We start from the raw sequence: 24,509 nt of genomic DNA, 5'->3' as shown, positions 1-24,509 counted from the left end.
GGGTGATGGAGGGGGACAAAATCTGAACCCAAATCCAACTGCTATCTCTTACTATTATTTTCTTTCTTTCTTTCTTTCTTTCTTTCTTTCTTTATTTCTTTATTTCTTTATTTCTTTATTTCTTTCTATTTATCTATCTTCCTTTCCCTCTTTCTTTCTTTCCCTCTTTCTGTCTGTCTTTCTTTCCTCAGGACAGGGTTTATCTGTGTGGTTGTCCTGGAACTCACTCTGAAGACCAGGCTGGCCTTGAATACCTACTGCCTCTCTCTGCCTCCTGAGTGCTGAGATTAAAAGTGTGTGTCACCATAGGCAGCTTCACCTTTTTTTTTTTTTTCAGCAGTGTCTCACTGAACTTGAAGCTCACTGGTTCAGCCAGACTGACTGACCAGGGGGCTGTCTTTAGTCTACAGCAGTGGGATTGCAGGATGGGTTGCCACGCCCAGCTCCTGCTGCAGGATGGGTCGCTCCTGCTAGTACTTTATTCAGTCAGTGAATGGGAACTGTGGACAGGAGAGGCCATGAGAGAGAAATGAGACAGAGCCACAAGCGCTTCATAACCTCTAAAACTCTCAGTGCTGAGCTTTGAGGCGGCTCCACAGGCTCACCTGCCCACAGTGCCACTCCTTCAGCACACATGAGAAGAACAGAATGAAACTGGTCCTCCTACTAGAAAATATTTTTCTTATGTAAAAGTAGCTTAGGAATGCAAACACGTGAGTTATACACCACAATGTTTTCCAAAGGTTCGGATGTTTAGTCAAGCATTTGTATTTTCTTTTTAAAATGGTTCCTACTTTTCACTGAAATAAAGCAAATGTCAACATGCATATATACCTATACATCATACCTATACATAGACATGTAGCATAGCAGTGCAGCATTCAACACGTGGAGACAATATGACATATTAGCATATCTTGAATATCTGTTCTATCTGCATGAGTGTTTTGCCTGTGTGTCTATACACCACATGAGACCCTGGTGCCTGTGGCAGTCAAAAGGGAACATGGGATCGCCAGAACTGAAATTACTGATGATGATAAGCCTCCATTTGGTGAGCCCAGATCCTCTGCAAGTGTAGCAAGTACTCTTAACAACTGAACCACCTCCAGACCTTGCTGGGCAATGGTGGCGTTCGCCTTTAATCCCAGCACTTGGGAGGCAGAGGCAGGAGGATTTCTGAGTTTGAGGCCAGCCTGGTCTACAGAGTGAGTTCCAGGACAGCCCAGGCTACACAGAGAAACCCTGTCTCGAAAAAACAAACAAACAAACAAAAGATCCTCATGAATTATTACACCTCAGGGGAAATAAAATCAATAAGTAGTCCAAAGGAATGATGGCTTCAGAAGGGATAATCACCGTTTCAAAAACAGAATTAACCAGTCCAGGCAATGGTTATTAGGATGTACTGAATGTAATGGGCTAAGGTATAATAAATATCAAGATGTTTATATAAGGATAAACTACTAAAATATTTTTATATTTATTGATTTCATGTATGTGAGCACACTGTCACTCTCTTCAGACACACAAGAAGAGTGCATCAGGTCCCATTACAGATTGTTGTGAGTCACCATGTGGTTGCTGGGAATTGAACTCAGGACCTCTGGAAGAGCAGTCAGTGCTCTTAACCTCTAAGCCATCTCCCCAGGTCCCTATTAAAATATTTTTTAATTACAAAGGGAAAACCATAATGTCCGAGTGGAGAAGATGGCAGATTCATTTCACTGACTTGGTCAGAGCATTAGTGTGGCTGAAGTCTTGGCCCCCACTGCCTGCCACCAGCAGTCTGAGGAGCCCCTCATGCTTTGGGACCTCCACTAAAGCAAAGCCAGGCCAATAAACTCACACCAGAAAAGAATTTTACAATGAGCCAGTGTAGAGCAGCACTGGAGCTGATTAAAGAGATCCCTGATAGGGATTTAAACCTGGAAGTTAACGCAGAGGTATGGAAGGGAAGAATAAGCTAAACCCGAGTGTGTGGGTGCAGGCTCCTCAAAGGAGCCCCACTAAGTATTTCACAGCAGCCACAAAATCATCTCGGTGGGCTTGAGTGTTCCTGAAGAATTTAAATTCGATTATAAAGTGCTTCCAACAGGAAAGGCGCCAGAGATCAAGGTAGTTTCATTGTAAACAAAATTTTGAGAGCTTTGCTCGTGATTCCAAGAAGATATCTGGCTTCACAACTCAGCCAATACCAGATGGCCACACCCCCAGGGATGTCTCTCAGCTTCCTTATGATCATCAACTAGCTGGAAATCGCAGGGACAGTGACAGCCTTAAACCCGTGCTGATCAAAGACCAGGAGGAGACAGTCAGCCAGCACTGGGATTGTGTTCCAGCGTGTACAAGGTATGGTGCCTCTCACTGGGTTTGATTTTCTGTTGAAATCTCATCTATAAAATGCAGCTACTGTGTTTGAATGATGTGCACTGTATGCATTTCCCCATGTATAGGAGGGGTGCAGGGACAAACTGGAGAACCACTAAGCCTGTTGCAACTCAGCTGCCTTTGTGAGTTCTTTTAACCCTGGCTGTCGAGGACAATCCATTTTCATTGTCTAGCCTGGCCTGACGCACGGGGGGCTCAGTAGATATCTGAACTATTCAAAAGGCCTTGCTCATCCTGCAGTCACAGTCTCCTCTCACCCGTACAGCAGAAAACTGGTTTTTGCCTGCATTGCCTCTGTCATTGAAAGAGAAAGCCTGTGGTCTGTGTCTGGAGAGAAATCCTAAGGTCCCAGGTGACTTCAAGTGTCTTTCTGGGAAAGAGGACTGGATGGGAATCCAGGCATGTTGCTCTCAAGGACTCTGACGGATGGTTTCTCTCTCCACATATATTTTAACGACCCCCCCCCCCTTCCCGCCGAATGGGATTCTGTAGTGAAAGGTGTGAGTGAGGGAAGGAGAGCTGCCTGTCTCAGTTGAGCCAACACAGGGTGGGCAGTGCACAGGAAAGAACACTTATCAGTGTAGCTAGGGGTTCTTGGAATGATGGCAGCAACCAACAGATCTGTTGTTGTTGGCAGAGAGCAATGTCTTCAGATGAGTGGCCAACAGCTGAGGACGAAGGCCAGTTGTCCCGACTCCTCAGGAAGTCGAGAGACTCCCCCTTCGTCCCCGTGGGTAAGTATGTACCTTGATGGTTGCAGGAAAACCACGATGGAAAAGAACTCGGTATCCCACTCACCCCCATGCCCATGTGCATTCTCTGATTCTGTGAAGCTCCCCCTCCCTCACCCCCAATCCCAGTTGCAGGGACTTTCTAGTTCAGACACTGGTAGATTTTACCTATGTTATTCAGTTAACACATTTCATCAGGGGCCTACACAGCTTTTTAATATTCACTTATTCAGGGGTGGTGCTGGTCACTCATATTCCACAGCAAGTGGAGGTCAGAGGACAACTCTTGGGAACTGGTTCTCTTCTACTATGTGGATTCCAGGGATCGAACCTAGGTCATCAGGCTTGACAGCAAGCACCTTTGCCTGCTGGGCCATTTCACCACCCCTAGAGTCTGTCTAAAGTTAGTTTACAGTCCCTCAGAATTTGCTTAATGGACTCATGGGTTTCTGACTGAGAACTGGGGCAGCACTTTATCCTGAGATAAACTGAGAGTCAGCTAGAACTGTCTGTCTGCTCTGTGCATCACTTGTCTTGGTGTTATAAACTGTCCTTCCATTGCTATCAGGTATGATGGAAAACTTTTACTTCTTGAGGGCTGGGCTGTAGCTCAGTTGGTAGAGTTAGCCTAGCATGTGCAGATCGGTAGGTTCAAATCTCCATATGGAATAAACTGGGTGTGGCAGATCACGTCTGTAGAGCCAGCACCCGGAAGATTCAAGCCTCAAGTTCATCATCATGCAGAGTAAACCCAAGGCCAGCATGAGTCACAAAGGGTCCTGCCTCAAGAGGGACACAGCAAAAGAAAAACCAAGCCCCTCGATACGACGTGAACAGATCCCGGTAATGAGCAGATGCGCCACTGCGTCTGTTACACATTAAGTTGGTGTTCACAGAGAACCAGTGATTAACGCGGAAAGATGAAAGTGTTCCCGATAAACTCAATTACCTGAAAAACAGGAGGGTGCGCTGACTTTCATCTCCAAAGGAACAGAGGGAGCTTCTCAGTGAGCACAGGCCAAGGAGAGAGACTGAGGTTTTTGTTAGAAAACAAGAATAAAACTTGTATGTATTGTTGAAATTTTGTTTACCCTTTTGTAATTTAAGCAATACTTAACAGGTTATTCTGCCACAGGACAGATTGTCTCATACAGATAATTTACAAAATACTTTTTATTGATGATCTGAAATCACTTCCATTATTACAAATATGACTTATTGGGTTGGGACTCAGAACGAGTGTGCTTGCCTGGCACTAATTAAACCCCAGGGCTCAATCCAGAGCACCGTTAGATAAATAAAAAGTATCTATGATACTTCCTGTTTGTTTTTTCTCTTTGAGACAGGGTCTCTCCATGTAGCCTTGGCTGACCTGGAACTCACTATGTAGACCAGGCTGGTTTCAAAAACCTCAGAGATTTCTCTTTGCAACAGTTTTGTAGGTGTTTTGTTCAGGCCATTCATTTAGGGTTTTTAAGTTTTTCCTAAGACAGGGTACACTCCTGAACATTTTTGTGTTCTGTACATTCTGTGCTTGTTTTGCTTATTTTCTTGGAGTATATTCCAAAGTAGAATTACTAGTTCAGGATGCATGAGCAATTTAAGATAATTATATATATAATTTTTCGAGACAGGGTTTCTCTGTGTAGCCCTGGCTGTTCTGGAACTCACTCTGTAGACCAGGCTGGCCTCAAACTCAGAAATCCACCTGCCTCTGCCTCCCAAGTGCTGGGATTAAAGGCGTGCGCCACCACTGCCCGGCTGATTATATATTTTTAAATTAAAAAATATATAGAAAGTTAATAAATCTTATTTGTGCGTGCATGTATATGTGTGTGTATATCTGTGTGTGACTGTGTGTCCACATGTGAGAGCAGGTGCAGGAGGAGACCAGAAGGGCTGTCAGATGCCCTGTAGCTGGAATCTTAGCTGGTCATCAGCTGCCTAACCTGGGTTACGGGAACTAAAATGGTTCTCTGGGAGAGCAGGGAGTGCTCTTAACTGCTGAGCCGTCTCTCTAGTCCCCTTAAATCTTATTTATTTACTATGTGTGTGTGTGTGTGTGTGTGTGTGTGTGAGACAGAGAGAGAGAGAGAGAGAGAGAGAGAGAGAGAGAGAGAGAGAGAGAGAGAGAGAGATTTGGAGGGAGCATGTGGAGGGCATAATACAAATCTGCTGAGTCAGCTGTTTTCTTCCACTTTTCCATGGGAGCCAGGAATTGAGCCCTGGCCGCAGGCTCACACGGCAAGGGCTTGCACAGTGAAGGTCGTTACCACGGGACCTTCTCACTGGCCCTGTCTTCATTATCTTAAGGGATTGCTTATTGCTATCTGTGCATCTTGCACATTAATCATCTCACTCAGCTGCATTTACTAACAAGGCTATAAAATACACACAGACTTGTGATCATTTGCTCTGGTTCTTTCTCCACCTTACGAATAGAGCATGAAGGATACGGATATTGTCTAGCCCTAGAAAATACCAGTCCCGACACTGTTTCTCATCCCACATAAAAATTAGCTGCATTCTTTAAACTGTGGACAAACACACAGAACCTGCAGTTGAAGAGGGAGGAGGAATTCATTTATAGGCATTATAAAGAAAATAAACACTTAGGTATAAACTTAACCTATTTATGTTGACAATTACAAAATGCTAATGAAATGAATCAGATGACCTGAATGGATACACTACTTATTATGATCATTGATTAGTAATTAGTAACATATATGTGTGTGTGTATGTATGTGTATATATGTATGTTATGTGTATATATACATATATGAGATATATATATGTGTGTGTGTGTGTGTGTGTGTGTGTGTGTATTAAGGCATGCTTTTTTGGCTGCTGTCCTAGGTTCTTGTATCTACCCCCCTTCCAACCTCCAAGCACTAGGTAGGAGAGAAATAAGGTTAAGGGGAAAGGGGGCATTGATGCTGTTAGACTACTTCCTGCTGATCAGGGCATCGAGTTCCTGTGGGGCAGTGTTGATCATCATCATCAGGATAGCTTCAATTTCTTCCTCTCATCATACCTCACAACCGCTTGAATAACCACAGGAATAGGAGCCAGCAGCAGCCGCGGGAGCCGCAGCCTTCTTGGGTTGCGCCATGCCTCTAGGGGTTCTGGCATTTATACCCTCTGAAAATTTCCTTGAATTCCAAATATAAGCTCTCTGTGGCTGGGCAAAAATCACCCCCCTCCTAGTGAAGGAGACAAATCACAGTCACCTGCTGTGAAACAGCCTCTTACACCTGAGATTAAAACAGAAACACATTTATGTCACATAACTGGGTTTATAAAGAAACCAAAACTCTCATTACAGAGGTCAGTTCTCCCCAGAGAGATCCACAGGGTTAATGTAATTCCATTACAATTCCAACAAGGATTTTGTGAATACAGTAAGCATGAGGGCCTAAATTAGACTTCCAGAACCCATATAAAAAGGCCAAGTTGTCTAGACACTCTCTTGGAAACCCAGCCCTGGAGAGGTGGAGCCAGGAAGATCTGTAGGGCTACTTGGTGAGTTCCAGGCCATGGTGACCAGCATGTGAGGAGTGATCCCCTTAGGCTGTTCTCTGGCCACTATATGTGTGCACTATATGTGCATGCATATTTGCACACACGGACACATGGACACACGGACACAAAAGATGTGCTCATCCTAAGATATATGGAAATTATGGAAATCATGAATTCTCCAAACAACAAAACAATGTTTTGTTTTCAGTGCTCCAGATCAGTTTAGAGGCCTTGCTCATGGTAAGCAAATGCTAACACCAAGACTTCTTGTTTTTGCCTTTTGAAGTAGTCTCCCTGTCTGCTCAGGCTGGCTTCTAACTCCTTGATCCCCCTGCATCAACCTCCCAAGTGCTGGAATACAGGCAAGTGCACCATGTTCTGTTCTGGCTTTTTTCCCTGTTTGTTTAAGATCAGGTGGAAGGAGGCACTATGGCCCCTAGCTACAGTAATCCAGACTCTGTGACTGCTGACAGAAGACACGTAAATCAGTAGGATTATCAGAGAACCCCAAAGGGGAACAGCACTGTTGAGTAAAAAATTTTTACTTAAATATTTTTAGGTCTATTTTTAAATTTTATATGTATGGGTGTGTCTGTCTGTCTGTGCATCATGTATGTGCATGGTGCCCTTGGAGGTCACAAAAGGGTGTTGGAGCCTCTGGAACTGGAGTTACAGGGTTGAGCCATCTTGTGGGTGCTGGGAACTGAACCCAAATCCTCTGCAAGACCAGTGAATGTTCTTAGCCCTGGAGCCACCTCTTCAGTGTTCAGTGCTTTTTTTTTTTTAAAGTTCTATTTCTAATAACTTGTATTGAGTCTGTTCTTTGGCAGGTTCATATATGTACAAGGTACGTTCTGATCACTATACTCCTTCCGGTCTTTTTTCCATTCATTACGCTCTCTCCCCACAAAGTCCTCTTCCCAAATTCAAGACTGTTACTGTTAACTCCCATGGGGAACATGCGTGGGGGCGGGGCACGTTACACAGTTCCACAGGGTTGTAAGGACAGCTTCTGCAGAGTCCAGCAGCGATTTGATGATGTAATGCACAGCTCTGCTGTGTGCGTGGGGGCGGGGCACGTTACACAGTTCCACAGGGTTGTAAGGGCAGCTTCGAAGAGTCCAGCAGCGATTTGATGATGTAATGCATGCATCCGCTGAGCTGCCTCCGTAGGAAAAGCAACAGGTTTTGTCAAGGAATCAAACGTATCCTTACCTTCATGCACAGGGCCAGGAAACATAGAATGGACTCGAACATGGCTCATGAAAAAAAGGCAATTTCTAGGTTGAGGTGACTCTTTCTAGGTGTTTGTAACTCCGGGAGTGCGGCTAGCATAGTGGGTCGGCTAGAAAACAGCGGAACACAGAGTCGATGGAGAGATGGTCTCTGGCCTTGTGACTCTCTTTTACTGTTCTGAGGGCCAGAAGCTGATGGCCTCTGAAAATTTAACTTTCTCTTGCTATTTTGTGGCTAAAAGCTACTGTTATTTTTTTTGGCGATTAATTCCTGCTGATAGCAGCAGGGGATTCAGAAAAGCTATTTAGTTGCTTGGGCCATTTTCTCTTTGACTTGCAGGACCTTTCACTAATCAGGTGAAAGGGTCAGAGTTTGTTAACTCTTTATGAGCCAGAGAGGAAAGAAAAGAGTCAGACACACAGAAAAAAACACTTAGATAGAATCCTTGCAACAGGATAACCGATCACATGATTTTCTTCCATAAGTTCATAGTAAGTTTAAGGCAATAGTCCATGTCATAGATTAATAAAACTTAAGAGGTTACGTCAGAATTGTTTACATGTTTCTCCATTAAGACTAGTACCCAACTAAACATTATCTTTTTCTAGCTCCGTAAGTTCATTGTAAGTTTAAAGCAGTAATTTTTATGTCATCATTTAGCATAGTTTTGTCTTATTATTTTGAAGTCTTGTATAGATAGACTAGTCCATCACTTATGTTCTGTCCTTGCACCTACAATAAATTGCCCATTACCAAGTTCATGACCTTTAGTTACCGGATAGTAGCCTAATTCCTAGCCTAGAAGGAATGTTTCCCTTAATGGTAACTTTGTTCCAAGCCTGCTTTCATTTCCTAGTGGAATGAAAGCATTACTACACAGGATTACTACGTGAGAGCACGTAGTAATCGTCTTCATATTGATTCTGTAGATCACACAGTAGGGTGGGCTGATGCCCAGGAATCATTAGGCTGTGCAATAGTAGCAGGAAAGGCATCTCGGCAGCAAGAAGCAATCCTGGGATGAAGTCTCTGAGGACCCTGCATCTCAGAGCACACCCATCTGAGCTGTGCAGAACAGTGAGCCACCTCCAGGAAACTCACTTGCTTGTCATAGCCTTCCCTAGATGGCTTCTGACACTTCATAATGCAGATGCCCCAACATCTAAGACACCCACAACCCTCACTTCTGACCCAAGTATGTCGGATGAGGGCTACTGAACCTACATCTTGTCTGTCTTCTGGGTTATCCTTTACACGGCCTTTCATTTGGCTAAGGGGAATACTTGCCTCTTGTTAATTAACTCGTGTCTGTGTTAAAATAGCCCATAAGCTTTGTTATAGATTTTTAACAAATGGGTTTCTTTTTTTTAAATATATAATTTATTTTTTATTTTATGCTCACTGGTATTTTACCTGCCTGTGTGTTTGTGTGAGGGAGTCAGATCCCCTGGAACTGGAATTACAGATAGGTGTGAGCTGCCACGTGGGTGCTGGGAATTGAACCTGGGTCCTCTGGAAGAGCAGCTAGTGTTTTTAACCACTGAACCATCTCTCCAGCTCCCTAATCCATCTTTAAATCCACAGGCATGGCAGGCTTTGTGGCTGTGCTGTCCTACGGTCTTTACAAGCTAAACTCCAGACGAGATCAGAAGGTATCCCTACATCTCATCCACGTGCGGGTTGCTGCCCAAGGGTGCGCGGTGGGGGCCGTGACTTTAGGTAAGCTGTCTGCCTCTTTTCTTAGGTCTGGCTCTCCTCCACAGAGGTGTGTGCTTGAGTGTGCCCCTGTTTGAGCATGTGTGCATGTGTATGCGTGTACACTGTGTGTGTATGTGCGCTCGTGTTATGCACATGTGTATGTGTTTTGTTTTACTTATTCTGTAAATTCTTGGTAGAAGATAAACATTGGATTGGAATATGAGATTCCCCTTGGGAGGCCTCTGCCTCCCAAGTGCTGGGATTAAAGGCGTGGGATTAAAGGAGACGAGGCAGTTGAGGGCAATGGCTGCCTAGCAGCCATTTGGAAGCTCACAACCATCTGTAACCCTAATTCTGGGGATCCTGACGCCCTCTTCTGGCTTCTTTGGGTGTCGGGCATACTTGTAGTGTGCATGTTCACGCATTCAGGTACTCATATGCTGAAAATATAAACAAATCTTTAAGAAAGCAAGCTAAAAGAGATGAGGCTTCTCAATTTCTTAGGATTTTCTCCTGATAAAACCCAACAAGACTGCCAGACCTTATATTTTTATTTTTATTTTATTTTTTTGTCTTTTTTTTTTTTCCGAGACAGGGTTTCTCTGTGTAGCTCTGGCTGTCCTGGAACTCACTCAGTAGACCAGGCTGGCCTGGAACTCAGAAATCCACCTGCCTCTGCCTCCCAAGTGCTGGGATTAAAGGCGTGTGCCACCACCGCCTGGCTTTTTTTTTTTTTTTTGACTGCCAGACCTTAAAGGGATGGACCCTTTAATACAATTCCTTGTGTTGTGATGCCCCCCCCACTATAAAATTCTTTTTGTTGCTACTTTGTAACTGTAGCTTTGCTACTGTCGTGAGTTGTAAATATTTGATATGTAGAAAATATGGTATGTGAACCCCGTGAAAGGGTCATTCAGAGGGGTCTGGACCCACAGGTTGAGAACCTCTGCTCTAGAGGAAGGCGCTGGCATGGTTTGGCTCCACTAACAGCAGTGACCGTGTCCCCCAGCCTATCTCATGGGCAGCCGTAGTTTCTCAGTACTTTTACCTGGGAGGAAGCTTCTTAGAGGCCAGAGATCTAAACAGCTTTTTTACTTTCATCCCAGGTAGGAAGCTTTGCCCAGTGGCCAATGTACTTAGCAAGGAAAGATTAGTCTTGATTAGAAAGATTACTTAGAAAGGTCAGCGGCTTAGTTAGGGTTTCTCTTACTGTGATGAAACACCATGACCAAAGGTGAGCGGGGGAGGAAAGGGTTTATTTGGCTCACACTGCCACATTGTAGCCCATCGCTGAAGAAAGTCAGCGCAGGAGCTTAAACAGAACAGGAACCTGGAGGCAGGAGCTGATGCAGAAGCCCTGGCGGAGTGTGTCCTGGCTTGCTCCTCATGGCTTCCCCAGGGATGGCACCACCCACAGTGGGCTGGGCCCTTCCCCATCAGTCACTGATTAAGAAAATGTCCTGCAGGTTTGCCCACCTCATCTTCTGGAGGCATTTCTCAGTTGAGGTTTCCTCTTCTCAGACTTTAGCTTGTGCCAAGCTGATAAAAAAAACTGTCTAGCACAGACCATTTAGGTTTTGGTCGGCTCACAGTGTAGCCCTGGCTGACCTGGAGCTCATGGTGATCTTCCTGGCGCTGTCTCTCAAGTGCTGGGATTACAATTACGCACCACTACGCCTGACCTGCATTTTTTAAAAAATTTTTATTTATTTATTATATGTAAGTACACTGTAGTTGTCTTCAGACACCCCACAAGAGGGCATCAGATATCATTACAGATGGTTGTTAGCCACCATGTGGTTGCTGGGATTTGAACTCATGACCTCTGGAAGAGCAGTCAGTGCTCTTAACCACTGAGCCATCTCACCAGCCCCCTGACCTGCATTTTTAAGGTTAGTTTGCTTGAGACAGAAAATCTCTAGGCAGTCCAGGCTGGCCTCAGAAATCACTACTTAGTCCAGGCCAGACTCAAAATAACAATCCTCCTGGTTCTGAGACTACAGACACGTGCCTGGCTAAGACAGCTGTAAGACAGGACAAGCAGGGACAATTCAGAACTTTCAAACAGGAGCTAGAATACACAGGAAAGACTAGATCTCTACAGTGGTTCTGGTTGGCTGTTTCCCTATGGACCTTTTTTAAGCTTATGTATTGCATAGGTGGTACCACACCCTCTACAATCTTCCTGCTTCAGGTTTCCTGGTACAGGGACTATGTGTGTGTTCCATGCCTTGCTCAATAGATTATGCTTAAGTGACCGGATCCATGTGAACTTTATGACTTGACAATACGAGTTGTCAGTTCAACTACACCAAGGTCTCTGGAGGCACGGCCATTTCATCCAGGTAACTGTAACAAAGTTTCCAATTCAACCTGGTGGAACTCCAAGGGGACCCTAATCTCACTGCTGGAGAAGTGTACCAAGATGGCTTCCGAGTACAGTAACTTTACACAGTACAGCCTAGACAGGCACATTAAAAACATTTACTTAGCCAGGCAGTGGTGGCACACACCTTTAATCCCAGCACTTGGGAGGCAGGGGCAGGTGGATCTCTGGGCTTGAGACCACCCTGATCTACAGAGTGAGTTCCAGGACAGCCAGGGCTTCAAAGGGAAACCCTGTCTCAAAAACAAACAAACAAAAAAAACCAAATAAAACAAAAACAAATAAACCCAAACTAAACCAAAGCCACATTGACTTGGTATCCTTATCAGCCCACGGTCAGTCATAGCCCGGTCCTTGAGGACTGTTTTCCCATGAGTGACTGGCTAATGCCTTTGCAGCAGCAAGGCCCCACTCACACACAGTCTGTGCTCCACAGTTTACTCAGACAGGGGCTCTTTTCTGGCTCTCCTCTGGGGCTAAGCTGTTTTCTGCAGCAGTGAGTGAGCTCCCCCCCCCCACACACACACAGCTGCAGGTGTTCCTACCGCTGAGAGAGCAGCTTGTCGCTGGTGTCTCAGAGTTTGATAAGTTACTGGCCTCCACACCACAGGGCTGGTTCCCACTTTAGTTCCCCGTCTTCGAGGGTCCCAAATCTGAAGTGATGGTGGTTGACGTTCCCGAAGCTACTGTAGTTTGCCACCTCCAAGCCTGTCTCCTTTGTTACTAAACCATTCCTCCAGAGCTGCACGGCCAACATTGTCATTGCCCCCAAACCCAGCTGAAAGGGCGACCACTTGGGTTTCCAGACCTGCTTCAGCTACACAGAGCCAACACTTCCCAGCTGTGGCTGGTCACTGGCCTGACTTCCAAAGGGATCTCATCTATTGTCATGGTCATCAGAAACCACAAAAGCAAAGGCCCCGGTCCTTACCACTGCCTGGGTCAGTCTTCAGGGTCTCCAACAAAGTTCTTTCTCACAGTTCAGCGGACACCTGGTCTCCTGAGAACCTTCTCCTGAACACGCTTTGGCTTAGCCACTCTTCCATCCACCTTGTGTGCCCCCTGCACACAGCTGCCCCCTGCACACAGCTGCTCCACAGTTGCAGAAGGGAGGAACCCAAAGCTTTGGGGTATTTGCTGTTTGATTCTGCAAAGGTTCACAGTGTGGCTGCCCCTGCGGGCTTTCAGGAAGTGACAGGCAGTTTGTTCCCTCAGGAAAGTTTAATCTGGTAACATATGGGGACATTTTTTGTTTGTCCTGTTGGGAGTGGGAGGCAGGAGGCAACTCTACGAGCATCACAGGGATGCTGTCAAATAGCCTGCAGTGTACAGGGCATCCGACAGCGGGAGTAATCTAGCCTCAACTGGCAGCTGCCTTGAGGCTGGGAGGCTGCCATGGAGGCTGCAGCCAGAGGATGGGAGAGATGACTTCATCTTGCCTTCCCCATTATAGCCACACCCTTTATCAGGGAGGAGGAAATGCCCATGGTCAGGTACCCCTGGCTGCTTCTTGACTTCTGATAGCGCTCTCTTTAGTCTGAGAATGGCACAGTGAGCTGCCGGCCTCCCTGGAGTCGATGGGGACGGAGAGATCCTGATCTTAAGGAGGTCACTGGCAGCATCTGATGGGCAAAGACAAGAAAGAGATGCTTGATTGTTGTGGTTGGCAACTGTTCAAACACTGACAGCATAGGCTAAGCCACGGATCTCAGGCTCTGGTTACCCAGTTCTGGTGGCCCTAGAACTGAAAGTCAGGCAGCACAGAAGGAAAAGAGGCTAGGCTTGAACCTGAAGCACACAGCAGGGAGCTCTGGACTGGGGGCCCACTCCTTTACTTTTTACTTGCATTAGCTCAGATCCCAAGATCTCCTCCCAACATGTACATTACACCCCCCATGTGTGTGTATACACGCATATAAACACATGTATGTACATATACATCTTTATGTAAACAAACATACTGTAATCATCTCCCTAGCTTTCCCCAAAAGAGTCCTGCAGCCATTTACCAGGGAACCAGAGAGAAGATAAGCACATTTGTGGGGAGTTTTGAAATACCGGCAATAAGCCGACGGATTCCTGCCCTGACACAGTTACAGTAAAGTGCCACTCAATTACGACCTGATAGGGGTCAGAGAGTCTGCTTCACACACAGCCGGCCCCAAACATGGTATTCTGTAGTCCTGCAATGTGTCATTGGAATGTATATACCTGGCGGCTCTTGGAATTCTTTTAAAATGTGTTATTATTGGTGTGACGTGTGCATGGGTGCACACACGCATGCACGGCACTCGTATGGAGGCCAGACAACTCTGTGGAGTGGTTCTCTCTGGCCACCGTTCACAGTTTCTGAAGATCACACCCAGGTCGTCCGGCTTATGAACTGGATGTCCTCTCCCACTGAACCTCTTGCCAGTACCTGTCAGAATCTCCACACTGGTCCCCTGGCCACCCTGGCAGGGGGCCAAGTGGATGCTATTCTAACTGTCTGCTTCTACCGACGTGGTAAAGCACGAATTACATTTCTAAAGGAACTGTGGAAACAAACACCTTCGTTGGGCTTTGGGGACACCATTGATGTTTCCCAACACCCCCATACAGCTTTTTTGGAGCATGCAGCTGGACTTCTGTAGAACTGAAGCTATAACCTTTAGCCACCAGATGACTAAGGAAAAGAAAACAGGAGTCAAATATGATTCCCAAACAGGCAAGATTGCTCGGCGGCTTGAGTTCAAGTCCTGAGACCCCCTTGTTGGGAGGAGAGACCCCTGCACTTGTCCCGTGTCACACACATGAATGCACAATAAACAAACGAATGAGTCCCAAGTTCTTTTCTCTCGCTCATACAGAGGATGGAGAACAAAGGTCCAGGCTGAGGGAGAGAGAGTGCTCAGCAGACAAAACAGCCAGCATGTAAGGAGCACCCCAGTGCCAGTCACCTGACTGAGAGCTCATCACCTTGGCTCATTGTGCATGTATGTGTGTGTGTGTGTGTGTGTGTGTGTGTGTGTGTGTGTGACAGAGAGAGAGAGAGAGAGAGAGAGAGAGAGAGAGAGAGAGAGAGAGAGAGAGATTTTCTATAAAATCTAAGAACCAGAAATGAGAGGAAAAATTGTTTGTCTTTCTGAGGTCACCATAACCTGTTTAACATGACCATCTCCAGCTGCAAACAACAGAACTTCATTCTTTTGGTTAAAAAACAAACCAAACCCTACACCCCACTGTGTAAATATGCCACATTTTCCTTCCCTGTTCGTCTGCTGTCATTAATGGTCTAACCTTACTAAGAGCTCCCCCAGCTGTGCTGGGATACAATCTGAGGCTGACCCCAGCACTTGGAGCTGACGTCTCAGGTCCCCTGAGTTTAAGGATGTGGTCTCCCAGGCAGCTGCTCTTAGCCTCAGACGCCAGCCGGATTCTCATTGGTATGAACCTCCGGTGTGATCCAAGAGGCTTATCAGTAACAGACACTGTTATTTCTCCTGAAGTTACAAGCTTTTTACAAGCTCTGTGCTATTCCTGGGACAAGGACCAGACCAATCCTCATGATACAATAACACTTCAGATCTAGTCTCTACGATAGGTGCTGTTATCTTACTGTGTAGACTATAAATTGAGGCTTAGAGAGAAACAGGGCCATTGATCTAGACTCAAACTGTTAACCTCATGTTATACTGACAGAAATCTCATTTGAATGTCTCCACGACTAGGGATAAAGCCCAGAATGTAGGAGGCCCTGGGTTCAAAGCCAGCCTGGACTATGTGGTCAGTTCTAGGACATCCAGGGCTACACAGAGAAACACTTGACTCAAAAAAACAAACAAAACAAAAACTTAAACTTGGGGATAGTGTTATGACAACTTAGGTTCAAAGTATTATTATCTTTTAAATTAAAAAAATGTCTTTTTACAGAATTTGCGTTTTTGAGTTTGGGTTTGTGTGTGTGCGCGTGTACGTACGCCTGTGTCAATGCTGATCTAAAATACGTAAGTGTTATTTGATTCTGTGGCCACTGCGTGAGCTGACCCAAAGCTTACTGAGAGGTTTTGTTTGTCTCTTTCTTTTGCAATAGTGTGCTAGTTTTGGGAAAGCGCGTGGGAAAATGTCAGTGTTTGCATCTCACAGGCACTACTGATTGCAGGTGACTTTCTTTTCCAGGTGTTCTTTACTCTATGTATAAGGATTACATCAGACCTCGGTTCTTCAATGTCCCCCAAAAATAAAGCCAGAAGCGGGAAGCAACGAAGACCAGCTCCTTCTCAGTGCTGAGTGTCAGAAAAAGGAATTCGCACTGTGCTTCGAATCACATTACAAAGCATAGCTCACATAGAAGCTTCGTAGAATCTGTGTCTTATGTTGTTGAGAAGTTGCTTTCTAAAGCCACAGGCTGTTAGCTGAAAATTACCCCTGCTGTCTTTTTCTGACTTAATCTCCCCAGAGCTCAGAACCTTGTGCACACAGGCAGCAGCGGTGCCTGCACCAACAGGCTCTGGCAGGTTTCTAGCCAAGCTCTTAGCAAAAATGTGACCACTATTCACTCAGCAAGCGGTGCAGACCAAGTGTGTTTTCTTAGAAAAGGGATCTGGAGGAGGCAAGATGGCTCAGGAGTTGAAGGTGCTTGCTGCCAAGCCTGACGTCACCTGAACCTTGGAACCCAAATAGTGGACGAAGAGACTGAATTCCCGAGGTTATCCTCTGATCCCAAGTGTGTGCACCCACACAAACGAGCAAATGGCTGTAGAAAGTGGGTGGGATTGGCTCCTTCGGATGACTGGGGTTCATAACACCCACGAAACTCACACCTCCCTGCACAGAGTATGCATACAGTGGACATGCATACACGAGGGCAAATACTCACATGCATCAAAATAAATAAATCCTTTTAAAAAAGAGAAGGAAAATGGCTTTTTAAAAAATTAGGACATGATGCCAGCCTAAAATCCTGGGATCCAGAGGCAGGAGGATCACAAGTTCCAAACTAGTTTGGGGTATACTGTGAAACTTTTCTGGGGGTGGGGCAGAATTTTACTATGCAGCAGTGTCTGTGCTCAAAACTGCAGTCCTTCTGCCTCACCCATTCTGCATGGATGACACCTCTCACAAAACCTATTTTGTAATGTTACCGAGTGAAGGAAAAGAATGTTATTTATTGCTTAAAAAGCACTGCCAACTATGAATCTAGTAATGGCGGCAATCCATGCAAACTCACAGACTTGGATGCAGGATGTTCATGCATTCCACCTTGGCTGGGTAGAGCGGGAGATCTACTGCAGGAGGCTGCTCAGTAGTGTCTTTCTACACAGACACTGCTTAACATAATAGCCGAATCTGTAAAATACTTCCGTGTCCTAATGCCATGTCTGAAACATGGTATCTCCATTGGCTACCACATCACAAACCTGAGTGTTCTCCATCTGTCCTTCACAGCAAGGTGACACAAACCCTGTAGCAGGAACTCAGTACTAATTATTTAACTTCCTGGCCGCTGTCACATTGCCAGAACATCCTTTTCTTAATTAAATGTCACAGTGTTTAATCCCAGGGGACGGTGAACAAGCACAGTCTTATCTGTATATTGACTATGCTAATACTTGCATGTTGTAATTTAAATATGTCCTAAAAAATATTCTTGCATGTGAGGCCCGGTCCCAGTGTACAAGGTTGAGGTGAGGGAAATCTCTGAAGAGGGGAAGTCTAGGGAGAGATGGTCAGGTCAAGGGGAGGGATTGGCCATTCTCTTGGAACTATGTTTTCATGAGGGCAAGCTGTTATCACGGACGGCCCCTCTAGGGAGCTAAGGTAGGATAGTCATGAGTTTTAGGTCAGCTGGTGGGGAGGTGGGGGGAGAGACAAATGAATAAATGCATGAATGAATGAATGAGCCAACAACCTCCTGGCTCTTGGTCCCCTGGTGTATTCTCTTCCTCTTGATACTGCCCCACTTGGTGCCATCCACCATGGGGCAAGAGTCCTTCAGTAGAAGTGCCAGCTAGCCCCATGTCTTTGAACTAGACTGTTAGCTAAATAAACGTCTCTTCTGATAAAGTACCCTGTCTTCACGTATTTTATTACAAGAAACAGAGTAATACTGCTCTATAAAGCCACTGTATACAGAAACCCAGACTTGTTACCATATGGTACAAAGTGATTGTTACTGGTTCATTTGTTTTGTGTCTAGGGTGTTTTGCCTGTGTGTGTGTGTGCGTGTATGTGTCTGTGTGCATGTGTGCATGTGTGTACGTGTGTGTGTGTGTGTGTGTGTGTGCATGCACACACATGCAGAGGACACTGGATTCCCTGGGACTGGAGTTACTGCTGAGCTGCCATGACGGTGCTGGAGTAACCAGTCTTCTTACCACTGCATGATCTCTAGTTCCTTGTGCTTTGGGACAAGATCTTGGCAAGTGGCCCAAACTGGCCTTGAATTCTAGATCCTCCAGGCTCAGCCTCCTGTCACCTGAGATCACCGTGCCCAAGCTAAATGTTTTATGTCTTCAATTTGTTAAAGTTACACTTTTAATTACCTGTGTGTATGTGTACAGGGGTACAGGAGCCACGGCACGCGTGTAGAGATCGGACATTTTGTGAGTTGCTTTTCACCACCATGTGGGTCTCTGGGATGGAACTCAGGTCAGCAGGCCTGGTGGCAGGTGCCTTTAATTACCTCCTGAGCTATCTTGCCGGCATCATTAAAATTTTTTTGATTTTAGTTTTTTTTATGTGTATGTTTGTGTACCACATACATGTCTGGTGCCTGAAGGGTTCGGAGGAGGGTATCGGATCCCCTGGGAACCCCAGGATTTTGAACTGAATACAGAGTCAAGGATGAGGCTGACTTGCCGGGCAGTGGTAGCGCACGCCTTTAATCCCAGCACTTGGGAGGCAGAGGCAGGCGGATTTCTGAGTTCGAGGCCAGCCTGGTCTACAGAGTGAGTTCCGGGACAGCCAGGCAGGGCTACACAGAGAAACCATGTCTCGAAAAAAAACAAAACAAAAAACAAAACAAAACAAAAAAAAGGATGAGGCTGACCTTCTGAGCCTCTTACTTCGATCTCCAGTGCTGGGTTAAATCAAGGGCTTCATGAACGCTAGTCAAAGTTCGCACATGTTCTTAATGGCATGAAGCTTAACCAAGGTTCACTCTTTAGATGTCAACCGTGTAACGGATTTGGTGCGTACTGCATTTTCTGCTGACAAAGAGCAGTATGGCCTCAGGGTGACACCTGCGAACGTGTGGCAGCTTATCTCTGTTCCTGCTAGCACACAGTGAAAGCACAGAGAGGAGCGACAGAAACCCTCAGCAGCTCCTGACCACTGTCACCTGCCGCACCTTTGTATGAATCGCAGAACAGGATGCTTCTGTCTTTAGCCTTTCTTCTCACACATGATCCTCCAGGAAAAGAAGTACTGAGAGACAGAACTGGAGGGTCGGGTGGGTATACAAGAAATGGGTTCATCCAGGATTGTGATCGGTGCTCGCAAAACCGAAACACGGAGACTTTAGTAACCGAAGCGAAAGCCCAGGACTGCTGCTTCTGTCTCTTTGTTAAGATCAGAACTGTGACCTAGGTTGTAAGGTTGTTCTTGCAAGTCTTCAGTGGGCTATGGCCAAGCAGAATTTTGAGCACGCTTTTAATTGAGCACTTGGGGGTGGAGGCAGGAGGATTTCTAAGTTTGAGGCTAGCCTAGTCTACATAACAAGTTCTAGGTAAGCCAGAGCTACATAGTAAGACTGTCTTTTAAAAAACAAAAACAACAACAACAACAACAAAAACAGGCCTTGAGGGGGAAGAAGAAGCTGTAAAGTGTCTATTTAGAAAACTCTCTGGCAAGTTGGGCAGTAGTGGCACACACTTTTAAATCCAGCACTCAAGGCAGAGGCAGGTGGATCTGAGTCTAATGCCAGCCTGGTCTACAGAGTGAGTTCTAGGACAGCCAGGGCTACACAGATAAACCCTGTCCTGGAAAATAACAACAAAATGTAATGTATGATCTCTCTGCTTCTACATTTAATGCTGAAAGATGAACGTGACATTTAAAGTCACGCAGTCTATGGGGTTTTGTAGACTTAGATCCTAGAGACCAAGAAAGTAAGTAATAATGTGAAGACCCAGGGCCCAACAGGCTGTGTGCCCACGAGGCACATATGGCAATGACAACGGTTAGCTCTGATTCAGTTCTAGCCTACTGTACTGCCTGCTGGCCTACTGTACTATCTGCTGTACTGTCTGCTGTACTGCCTGCTGTACTGCCTGCTGGCCTACTGTACTATCTGCTGTACTGTCTGCTGGCCTAATGTACTGTCTGCTGTACTGCCAGGCAGGAATGTGGATCAAGCACTGTAATGGCTTTATAGTGTATGAATGTGCTTACATGCGTGCCCATGTGTTTGCGTACTCAAGTGTTCGTGTTCAAGTGTGTGTGCCCACATGTGTTTGTGTGTGTGAGAGTGCACATGTGTGTGGAGTGTGCACATGTGTGTGCACATGTGTTCAAGTGTGAGTGTGTGCGAGTGAGTGTGCCTGTGTGTATGTGTGTGTGAGTGTGTGTGTGTGTGTGTGTGTGAGGCCCATGCCCCAGGCCTTGCCTAAGGCAAGCAAGAGTTTTACAATTGAACAGTACCCCTGGACAAAAGCTTTTAGTTATTAAGTATGAACTTTACTGTAAAAAGGAGAATTTCTGGTTAGCAACTGGGATTAAAGAAAAACAAAACAAAAAGTTCTGCAACCTGCACACACACGTCATGGAGTGTCAGTGCTTAAAAGGCACTGAGGTCTGTGCTCCCATTTTGTGTGAGCCTCATAGCTCTGGTTACACACACCTTAAAATGCTTGCAATTCCTCAGGACACTCAGCAGTGTATGGGTGGCCCTTAGAAACAGGGTTAGGAAGGACAGCGTGTGGAGTGGTAGTGCATAGAGGGGGAAGGAAGGCCAGGCGGACAGACGCCAACAGAAAAACGAAGGACACAGACATACTTGACGTGGAAACAAAGCGGGGAAGCTGGTAAAGAACCTGCTGTCCAGGAAGACCCGAGTTCGGGTCCCCAGCACTGTGTAAAGTCCGAGCATAGCAGCAGATCTGTGACCCCAGTGTTGGGGCACAGGGCCAGGAGGAACCCTGAACTTACCAGCTTGGCTAGCCCAGCCAAACACTGAGCTTCGTGTTCAGAGACAGACTGTGATGACACCTGATGTCAACCTACACACACAGACACACACACACACACACGCACACGCACACGCACACGCACACGCACACGCACACGCACCCCATGGTAAAGCAGCACTTTAAAGAGTTATTTTGGGATGTCCATCGCCAGAAAGGCTCATTCTCTTTCTCATTTGCGACCCAGACAGAAGACCTAACTCATCTGAACGACATTTGTAAAAATCTATCAAATTTTATAACCTTAAAATCTTACCCAAACCGGCACGTTTGAGTTCACATAAATACATATCCATACATTTTAAACCCCAGAAGTGCAGACACAAGCCTGAGGGACTGCACAGCTGTCACAGGCTCACTGTTTACCTCTGAGGGGTCTCTGACCCATACACAGCTGTTAGCTTTTACCCCTGACTCCATGAGGGGATCTTCACCTCATTCAGAACATCTGAAGGCGCTCACCTCTCAACTAAGGGGTTTGCTAACAGGCACTTGGCAGAGAAGGGCTTAGAGAAAAGTGTTCTTAAAGTCTCCTGGGCTGTTAGTCATCTAGACACCAATGAGTCGGCATCCACGGTGTTCAGAAGGTAGAGTTCAGGCTGAGCGGTCAGTCCGAGGCGGTACTGGGGATAAAAGCACAGGAGAGAATCAGTGTGACTTTCAAGGAGTGACACGATGAACTAACATATTATTTTGGTCTCTTTTCTCAGTATTTCTGAATTTTATTTCAGAATAGAAAATGGCTTACATGTATGTGGGGTTTTTATTTAAGATCAAGGACACTTCTTTTAGATTTTTATTTTATGTACATGAGCATTTTGCCTTCATGTATGCAGTGTACCCGTGTCTGCTGCCCGCAAGGGTCAGAAGGAGGGACTGGATCCCCTGGAACTGGAGCTATAGATGGGGTGTAAAGGTCAGCCACATAGCTGCAGGGCAACCTTGAGGCAGACAGGGCACTCCAGAGAAAGGCTGCAGCCCGGAGTGTCAGAGGAAGCTGAGAACACATGGCAGGGGGTGAAAACCTTCACCACACGTGCTTTGTGGCTGCCTGAGACAGAGCTGAAAGAGTTAAGGATGGATGCTAAATGCATTCTGACTGTCCCATAACGAGAGTGAAGCTGGGCTGGGACTTTAGGATTATATGATCAAACACACAGAACGCTTTTGTGTCCTAGCACTGTGTACTGGAAATCAGATTTCAGATGATCAAAACCCCGAGTCTGGTAATTCTGGTCCTATTATCCTTTGACACCTGAGAAAAGCCCTTTCCTGAGTAGTTAAGGGAACACAAAGTGTGCAGAGAAGTGGTGAGCTACAGGTCTCAGGGTTTGCAGGCTGAGAAGCATGACCCGTGGGTCCAGGGTTTGCAGGCTGGATCAGGAAGCTCAGCTGTCTTCATGCCCTATACCTCTGGGTTCTTGAAGTTCAGGCTGGCCTCGAGGGTATCATGTAGCCGAGGATGAGCTTGATTCATGCTAGCCCCCGCCTCCCAGGTGCAGAGATTATAGATATTTATAACCACACCCCACACTCAGCAGTTTTAAAAAGATATTTCCTGACCCCTTTCCTGCGAATCTAACACAGATGGTTTGCAGGGACCTGTGAAAAACTTTTTTTTTTTTTTTTTTTTAAGTTAAGGCTTCACTAAGCAAGCCTGGCTAGCCTAGAACTTGTTATGTAAATCAAGCTCAACAATACACTTGGGAACAGTGACTGGCTTTCACGTCAGTTAGGGTAGTCAGTGGTACTATCGCCCTTGGCACCAACAGTTCATGTGTGGAGTGCAGACTTCAGATCTGCATAGAGACTAGAGCCATATATTGTAATGGAAAAGACACTGGAGTGTGTGTAGGGGCTCAAGCCCAGCTTTGATCCTTCCAATATGTACTGTGGGTCTTAATTCCAGAACTGAGGACCAAACCCAGGGCTAGACAAGTGCTCTACCACTGAGCTAAACCCCAATCCTTTGTTTAGGGTCTCATTCTGGAGTTCTGGCTGGCCTGGAACTTGCAGTGATCCCCCTGCCTCACAAGTGCTAGGATTACAGTCACGCACCACCACACAAACTGTGTATACTTTCCAAACCTTATCTTGTGTGCAAAATGGAAGTGAGTTCCATCTGGAGACGCCAGGCACGCTGTGACTATAACTCACCAGTCTAAGTTTATCCTGGACACATTACACTGGCCCTGTGTCATCACACAAGAATGCTGTGTGAAGATCACACAGACCACACCGTGCCCTGGATCAAAAACATTCCTGGCCAGTGTGCTAGGGAGACACTGACATTTCACTTGCAGGTCTGACATCCAGACTTGAGGATCTAAAATGTAGTGCCAGAATCATGGATAACTCTTGGAAACCTGTCCCAACTGAGGAGACATCATGGACTTCCTCAGTCCGTGGCATTTAGAGTATTATCACTTAGGTAACGTGGAGAATTTCGTTCCCTAGTTCTGAGGCATTGAGAGATGTGGCTAAGTAAAGGTTAACACACTCTTGTGGTCCACTGAGGTGATAAACAAGTGTATCTATTACTGCTCTTAGCTACAGAGAACCCTCTGTTGTTTAAGTCCGACATGAGCCAAGTGCTGGGACAGGTCTTCCTGTGTAGCCCACCTTGACCTTGGATTGGCTGTGTAGCTCTGGCTGGCCTTTGGTCTTCCATCTTCCTGTCATGCTTCTCAAGTGTGGAGGTTACAAGTGTGTGTCACTGCACCTGATTAAAATATTTTGATGTCTTGGTGCTCCTGGAGAGAGTTTGGGAGTCTCACTACAGCTTAAAGGGCATGATGTATGTTACACAAGGTGTTTTGGGAGTGAACTCGAGTCTTCTGGCTTAAACTACTCAGGTTCTACTGACAACACATACTAATGATGTCACTCAGATACGCTTTCAGGCTGTTCAGTCACCTCTCGCTATAGAGGGTGAATACCTTGTTGCAAGAACTTGAAGCTGGGCGGTGATTGAGCATGTCTCTAACCCCAGTACCTGAGAGGAAGAAGCAAGAGGATCTTTGAGTTTGGGGCCAGCCTGGTCTACAGAATGAGTTCCAGGATAACCAGGACCACACAGAGAAACCTTATCTTGAAAAACCAAATGACAGCTGGGCAGTGGTGGTGCACGCCTTTAATCCCAGCACTTGGGAGGCAGAGGCAGGCGGATCTCTGAGTTTGAGGCCAGCCTGGTCTACAGAGTGAGTTCTAGGACAGCCAGGGCTACACAGAGAAACCCTGTCTCAAAAAACAAAAAACAAACAAACAAAAAAAACCAAATGTGTATATGAAAGAGAAAGAGAAAGAGAAAGAGAAAGAGAGAGACAGCGAGAGAGAGAGAGAGAGAGAGAGAGAGAGAGAGAGAGAGAGAGAGAG

At 46.0% G+C, this 24,509-nt stretch overlaps 2 protein-coding genes across 4 annotated transcripts in view; one reads left to right on the top strand and one right to left on the bottom strand.

Annotated features, from left to right (window-relative positions):
- The first annotated feature begins 2,313 nt into the window (after positions 1 to 2,313).
- Positions 2,314 to 16,406, top strand: Higd1c (HIG1 hypoxia inducible domain family member 1C). Its single transcript, XM_028782238.1, has 4 exons — positions 2,314 to 2,352; positions 3,029 to 3,125; positions 9,468 to 9,602; positions 16,126 to 16,406. Exons 2-4 carry the CDS (start codon positions 3,035 to 3,037, stop codon positions 16,188 to 16,190), a joined length of 291 nt encoding a protein of 96 aa, XP_028638071.1. The 5' UTR covers positions 2,314 to 2,352; positions 3,029 to 3,034; the 3' UTR covers positions 16,191 to 16,406.
- The window catches only part of Slc11a2 (solute carrier family 11 member 2), a 45,016-nt gene continuing 33,968 nt past the window's right edge, over positions 13,462 to 24,509 (bottom strand). For 2 of the 3 annotated variants that reach the window (XM_028782236.1, XM_028782235.1), the window contains exon 17: positions 21,346 to 21,757. In XM_028782236.1, coding sequence (XP_028638069.1) covers positions 21,680 to 21,757 — 78 coding nt within the window. In that variant the 3' untranslated portion in view covers positions 21,346 to 21,679. Of the gene's footprint in view, positions 13,590 to 21,345; positions 21,758 to 24,509 lie in introns of those variants that run through there. The other variant, XR_003713217.1, reaches the window with a different exon arrangement.

Source organism: Grammomys surdaster, unplaced genomic scaffold, assembly GCF_004785775.1.
Source record: "Grammomys surdaster isolate TR1022 unplaced genomic scaffold, NIH_TR_1.0 724, whole genome shotgun sequence".
NCBI classification, from domain to species: Eukaryota; Metazoa; Chordata; class Mammalia; order Rodentia; family Muridae; genus Grammomys; species Grammomys surdaster.
This window is presented reverse-complemented; position numbering and strand designations above follow the sequence as displayed.

Excerpts from the sequence above, each read along its gene's own strand:
- Higd1c (XM_028782238.1), top strand. The coding sequence starts at position 3,035 with ATGTCTTCAGATGAGTGGCCAACAGCTGAGGACGAAGGCCAGTTGTCC. Across the intron at positions 3,126-9,467 it reads CTCCCCCTTCGTCCCCGTGG|GCATGGCAGGCTTTGTGGCT; the intron begins GTAAGTATGTAC and ends TTAAATCCACAG. Across the intron at positions 9,603-16,125 it reads GGTGGGGGCCGTGACTTTAG|GTGTTCTTTACTCTATGTAT; the intron begins GTAAGCTGTCTG and ends TTTCTTTTCCAG.